The 6,434-nt window shown below is 30.8% G+C and overlaps 2 protein-coding genes across 2 annotated transcripts; one reads left to right on the top strand and one right to left on the bottom strand.

Annotated features, from left to right (window-relative positions):
- The first annotated feature begins 887 nt into the window (after positions 1–887).
- Positions 888–3,026, top strand: LOC146540054 (uncharacterized). Its single transcript, XM_085207971.1, has 3 exons — positions 888–1,682; positions 2,088–2,241; positions 2,835–3,026. Exons 1-3 carry the CDS (start codon positions 888–890, stop codon positions 3,005–3,007), a joined length of 1,122 nt encoding a protein of 373 aa, XP_085064097.1. The 3' UTR covers positions 3,008–3,026.
- Positions 3,027–3,777: 751 nt separating this feature from the next.
- On the bottom strand, positions 3,778–5,515 carry LOC146540053 (uncharacterized). The gene is made up of 3 exons (XM_085207588.1): positions 5,424–5,515; positions 4,757–4,916; positions 3,778–4,334 (listed from the first exon to the last, which is right to left on the bottom strand). Exons 1-3 carry the CDS (start codon positions 5,493–5,495, stop codon positions 4,162–4,164), a joined length of 405 nt encoding a protein of 134 aa, XP_085063714.1. The 5' UTR covers positions 5,496–5,515; the 3' UTR covers positions 3,778–4,161.
- Positions 5,516–6,434: the final 919 nt, after the last annotated feature.

The raw sequence follows: 6,434 nt of genomic DNA, 5'->3' as shown, positions 1-6,434 counted from the left end.
ATCAATTCAATGACAGTTGACACACCGAAGGTATACCGAAATAGGTTTAATTAAAGTATTAAATCCTCAATAATATTAAAATTTCAATGAAATGTTTCATATTTTTAAAATCTGTGACTAATAAAATAAGACAAAAAAATTCGAACTGTCTTTTATTATAATTTTATCTAACACTACTTTAATAATTTCTAAGAAGAAGTTATTACCTTTTTAACACTAGTCATAAACCAGAGAGAAAATAAAGACCAAAAGAATAAAGTAACGAAGTTTTCATCATATTCTTTAATATTAAAACAGCTAGTGCTCGTTGCAGTAAATATGACAAATTTAGCTCCAGGTCGATTTCCACTGTACGCTCGCATATTACCGTGGAATAGGTGACAACCTTTTCCTTGTTACTTACTGCATACATGCATTACAAATATTTAGTTCCTACTGTATGTACACAGGTAATAAAAAATTATTGTTTTAATAAAAATTTATACTTTTTCATGTATTGTTTGTATTTATTAAAATATTTTTTTAATGGATAAGGTATATGTTAAGATTTTTCACTTATGTACGATTTTTAAAAATAGTTTTTCAATTTTCCCTTCATTTCAAAGAATTGTAGAACAACTATTATGTTTTGTTTGTTGACATTTAAGTTAAAAACACAATAAAGATGAGTTTCAGTAAAACCCTGTATAAGCCTATAGTCAAAATTTATAAAATATTTTAATAATAATTTGTCAGAATTGATGTATCGTACCCATTACCATAATGGAATTAAATTTCCCTTATCAGCCGCCACCAATTATATAGATAGGTATTACTAAATTGTACTTGGGGCCTATTGCTAGAAATTTCTACAGCTTATTGATGAGATAAGACGCCTGACAGCACAAATGTATACAGTTCAAGAAAAAAGAACACCTCAGAAAGAACCACCATCACCAAAGAGAAATAATTATGTGCAAAATGAAAGTGCTGGAATACAAAGTATTAAATATCTTATTGTATTACAAATGTTACTTGGAGTGAATCGTATATATTTATTTTGTTGTAGAAAAATAGTCAGGTGGATGAGTTATGTTTACACCATACTTCTTCTTTTGACCTTGGATACGTATCTTATAGCAGATGGTCACATTTTTGCTACAGAATTGGTCTTCAGGATCACAGTGGCTGCGGAGCATTTGATATTAGGCTTAAATGCTCTGCTGTTACAAGAGAATAAACTGCTAAAATTTTTCTCAACTATCAAAAAATTTGATGAGAACCTCAATATTTTGAATGAGAAGCTGCTTGTACCACAAAAACGCCATTATTTATATGCAATCGGCGCTGCCGTCCTGTATAACATATTTGAAGATGTATTAAGCGTATTTTTTTGGTTCAACAACGAGTTGATTATATCGATTTCAAATTACGTTCTTTATATACCAGTTGTAGTGCATGAGATCGAAATTATATTTTTCTGTTTTTTGCTTACGATGGTCTTGAAAAGACTTATTGTTTTAAAAGCGCACGTTGCAAAAAGTCTTATGAGAAATAATACTGGCTTAAATGACACCGTAGTTGACACCAGTGGATTAGAAAAATTGGCTTCGAAAGTACATCTTGATACAAGTTCTTTGTATAATGCGTACGATCTTCTTCATAAATGTTGTGATTATTTAAACTTTATTATAAGTTTGTCGGTAATTATACTTCTTTTACATTGTTTTTATGTGCCTTAGTAAGATTTATATTAATATTTCTTTTTCTGTTTCTGTTTCAGTTAATTGTAATGCTGGTGGCATCGGGTTTATGTACAATAATGATTTTGAAATTTAGTATTAAAGAGTTTCAAGTTAGCACACATTCAGGTGTTGTTAGTATCTTTTTTGACTAACCTATATAAGAGTTAAATTAAAAACATACATATATAGTCGGCTTAGAATGTAAACCTACCAACAGCTTATTAAGCAAATTATTAAAACGACAAAAAAAATCTAATAAACGATGAGTATATATGTATATATATTATATATAGATAATATATGAAATAAAATAAAGGTATATAGGTTTTTTTTTACATTTTCCAATGGTGTATGTTTTTACAGATAGTTAAATCAATTTTTGCATTTACTTTATGTCGCTGTACGAGATATATAATTCTCTTGGTCATGCCATGCTACTATTCCAACAGAACAAGGGCGCAAGTGGAAGAAATTCGTATTATGATTTATGATACATTAAACAGCAATGAAGAACTGGGTATGTGTATAAAATTATAATTGGAATATTAGGTAATGATATCTTTGGCGTCCGACAGGTCTCACTCTAGGAATAGACATAGCAAGGCACTTGTTCTTAGGCCAGCGTGCAATGTGGTCATAGCATATCAGGTGACGCTATTGGCTTATCTCCTTACCTCATATGAATGTATTACGTATATGGTCAAACTACGTTACGCCCCACCACAACGTCAGCATCTTTTTTCGGTGACGTGGAGTTCCTGAGGGTACCGAGATAAGTGCTGACCAGTATTCGCTGCCATATAAAAGAACCTGCTCGTCATTTAGCGGCGACGGTTCTGAATATGAAAATATTTTAAACTAAATAATAATATTGCATTTCACTTCTGGACAGGACAACGTTTAATAGATTAAAGCTTTTCCACGTAGAGTATGGATAATCTACCACACTCCGTTTTGTACATTCCACCAGATTGCGGGTTGAGATGCGAAACTAAACGCTGCGCTTTGTCTACCAGTGCGGAGAAATGAAAATATTTCAGTAATTTAAACAATATTTTAAGCATTTGTTTCAAAGTAAGATAATCTTTACATTTACATTATATTTTTCAGATAAAATAGAAAATCGTAAGCTGAAAGCGTTCTTCCAATTGACTCATCAGAATACGTTCTCATATACTTTAGGGGGCGTTTTAAAGTTAGATATGACACTGCCCCTGAGTTACACTAGCGTTTGCATCACTTACCTTATTATTATAGTACAATTTTCAAAATTTATTGACTAAATTAAAAAAAATAAAAAAACTGATGTCAAAGAATAAAATTGGAATTTTGGAGTTAGAAATTTATACATAAATAAAATTCTTTATCAATTCAATGACAGTTGACACACCGAAGGTATACCGAAATAGGTTTAATTAAAGTATTAAATCCTCAATAATATTAAAATTTCAATGAAATGTTTCATATTTTTAAAATCTGTGACTAATAAAATAAGACAAAAAAATTCGAACTGTCTTTTATTATAATTTTATCTAACACTACTTTAATAATTTCTAAGAAGAAGTTATTACCTTTTTAACACTAGTCATAAACCAGAGAGAAAATAAAGACCAAAAGAATAAAGTAACGAAGTTTTCATCATATTCTTTAATATTAAAACAGCTAGTGCTCGTTGCAGTAAATATGACAAATTTAGCTCCAGGTCGATGTCCAGTGACGTCCTTCATAAAATATATACAGCTGGTTTTCGTCCGAGGACAAACAGCTATAGTGTAATAGGTATATGCGTAGAGCTTTATTGAATTTTACTCACCTGTCAGCGTTCGCATGGAAAGGACGCTTCATTTCCTTATTGGATTTATGGAAATATATTTTTTGCCTTTTAAGTTATTAAATAGATTAATTCCTTCGAGCGAGGATTCTGACTCCAAACGAGAAGGTTGTGGGTTCGATTCTTATTGAGCCTGATCTGTTATGCCACTCAACATGTTATGTTTAAAAAAAATGAGGAGTTCATGGGAAATCGAGGGTCTTAAAATTAGTACAAATGTAATGCTGATGTGCTATTACAGTTTATTTACAATTTATACACACGTGTGATATTTGAAAGAGATAGATGCGTCTCTCTATCGCTTGTTTCGCGCTCTCGCTTGCACGCTCAGCTCGAGTGGAACGTGACAATGAGTCATTCTTTTCTTGTGTGCAGTCGGCGTTTATCGCATCATAAATATGTTGTAGATCTTAATGTGTATGTTTAAAGAAATTTGGTTTCAGAAATTTTTCATTATAGTATATTTTTTTTGTTGGTAAGAATGAAAGTGGTGCTTTGGATAATTTTAAGCATAGATTACGGAATACGGAAATTCATTCATTCAAATTCATTCATTCATGGGTGAACTCTAGTCGCACTTGACCACTTTTTTGTTATTTTTTAAATTTAGTCCAAAAATTTACAAAACTGTATTATAATAATGAGATAAGTAAGACAAATGCTCAAATAGCTGACGGGCAGCGACATGTCCAGTTTTATAAAGCCCCACAGAGTGTACAAAAAAGTTTTCTCCTCGGTTAGCATAAAAAACGCTTTAAGTCGTCGGCGTTCTTCTTTTGCTAAAAAACAACAATATTTGAAAAAAAAATATATAATAAATATTTTTACATTTTAAATTATAATAAAAATGTAAGGATAAAAATAGTTGTAATTTAAATACCATTAGCAAATAAAATTTCCTTTTATATGGTATAGAAATTACAATTTTTTTTAACTTTACATTCTGCATATAGCAGACCAGGCGAGAGGAACCTAATGACACTCTGCTTCTCACTTTCATCCGAATTCTGAAGGAATTTCATAGAGTGGCGGAACTTAACGCCGCGCTTTGCTTTGTTACCAGAGGTTTGTTTCCCTGACCACTACTGGCCTCAGAAATTTCTAATTAATATAAATTACTATGTTAATAATATAATATTTTCTTAAATATATAAGTTAGGTATTATTAGAAATAAATATTCACAAGTTAAAATAAAATTACCCTTGAACTTCTCCCACCGAGACGTAATTAAATTTTCATGGATCATAGTACGTATTATAGTTACTCGGGCTTTACTTTTGTTAGATATATAGCAAGGTATCGTTAAAAGTAAAGTATTTTTTATACATTTGATGATGATGTACAGCGATTTTGCTTTCACCTGCAAAATATATTAAAATTAATAAACAAGCTTAATTTTCATGTTATTTGAATATGCATTGAAATATTAAAATAACTTCGTCTTATGCTCAACCTTATGCAGGTACAAGAAGTCAATCAAAAAATCAAGAATATGTGTCAATGTGTATATTAATATACACAAATAATTATTATTAAATCCGTTGTGGCGCCGTAGTACAAGTGTGCGACGATTCTGGATTCGAGACCCACTCGGAGAATGAAATATTTAATATTTTCATTTCTTTGCTCTGATTGCAAGGATAAGCGCTTCTGTTCCGCCACTCTAGGTTCTCTCTCGGACTTAATTCTAGGTTCCCTCTGCCTACCGTACAAGGCAGAGAGAACAATAGTGCGGCATTGAATTTTGTCATTCAAAATACAATGTCTTGAAAATTGGGTGGACAGTGAAAAGCGGATTGTCTTATTAGTTGTCCTTGCCAACCATGCTATGGGAAAAAGCGTGAAAAATAAAACCAGTTATACTAACCGATGGATCAAGTTGGATCATCTTTATACAGTACTGCAGATGTAAGATGGTTGACAGCACCCCCGATATCATCACCACTGTTAACTATAAATTAACGAAATACTTTTTAAATAACCCATTTTTCTTAGTGAACATACTGTAAAGAATAACCTAGAAAATAATATAAGTATTTAGACTATAGGAAAGGACCTAGATACTAGATAAAATGCTGCGATGTCTTTCGGCTTTTAACATATAATTCTAGTCGTAGGCTTATTACCCGCCTTTGATATGGACAGTAAAATAAAAAAATATATACATATTTATTCTGGTTTTTAACGGAATTTGTCAAATAAAATTTGTTTTTTTTTGTTAAATTGGTTTTAATAAAGTTTCATTAAATAGCTACTTTTTTAGTATAGCTACTTTTTTACTTATTTTTTTTAGTATAGCTACTTTTTTATCTATTACAATTTTTTATTAACTACTGACTGACTGACTTAGATTGTTCAAAGGTGCAGCATGAATCCGAAAGAAATAAGTACACATTTATAGAGACACATAGATAAGATAAGATTAAGAGAAGACATTTAATTAAATATTTACTGGTAAATTTAATATCCTGTTGAGTTCCTCTGAGCACTTGTGTAGCAAGTCATAGGCTAAATGAAGTGAACCAACACTAAAATTCCACTTCTTTGTTAAAAATTTGATACGATTCACTTCTTCCTTCGCTTTTATATTCAAAGTTTTACTCACATGAGACTCTAAAACGTAAAGTCTACCCAAAATGTTAATAAGTAATAAAGAAAAATATAGAATTTCCATGTCATGAACAAAAACTGATAAAAACACCATATATGTGGTACAAGATGAAATACTGCTCCTAAATACAAAAACTAAACTTATGGTGCAATCGATGAGGTTATACATAAAGAACACGCAGATCTCGAGCAGGTAGAAGCGCTTAGATATCAAATACGATATGAGACTATTAATATTTAGTAATTCGTCAAACTTTTGAAATAAAGA

Source organism: Heliconius melpomene, chromosome 3 (assembly GCF_056956725.1).
Source record: "Heliconius melpomene rosina isolate 202511_hmr_F chromosome 3, ASM5695672v1, whole genome shotgun sequence".
In the NCBI taxonomy this organism is placed as follows: domain Eukaryota; kingdom Metazoa; phylum Arthropoda; class Insecta; order Lepidoptera; family Nymphalidae; genus Heliconius; species Heliconius melpomene.
Note: the sequence above shows the minus strand (reverse complement) of the source record. Positions and strands in the feature narration are given on the sequence as shown.

What these genes read in the sequence shown, in the direction of transcription:
- LOC146540054 (XM_085207971.1), top strand. Translation starts at nt 888, where the DNA reads ATGTATACAGTTCAAGAAAAAAGAACACCTCAGAAAGAACCACCATCA. An exon ending in ACTTTATTATAAGTTTGTCG is followed by an intron (nt 1,683 to 2,087) that starts GTAATTATACTT and finishes ATGTTTTTACAG; the next exon opens with ATAGTTAAATCAATTTTTGC. An exon ending in AAACAGCAATGAAGAACTGG is followed by an intron (nt 2,242 to 2,834) that starts GTATGTGTATAA and finishes TATATTTTTCAG; the next exon opens with ATAAAATAGAAAATCGTAAG.
- LOC146540053 (XM_085207588.1), bottom strand. Translation starts at nt 5,495, where the DNA reads ATGATATCGGGGGTGCTGTCAACCATCTTACATCTGCAGTACTGTATA. An exon ending in TGATCCAACTTGATCCATCG is followed by an intron (nt 4,917 to 5,423) that starts GTTAGTATAACT and finishes TATATTTTGCAG; the next exon opens with GTGAAAGCAAAATCGCTGTA. An exon ending in TCGGTGGGAGAAGTTCAAGG is followed by an intron (nt 4,335 to 4,756) that starts GTAATTTTATTT and finishes GTTGTTTTTTAG; the next exon opens with CAAAAGAAGAACGCCGACGA.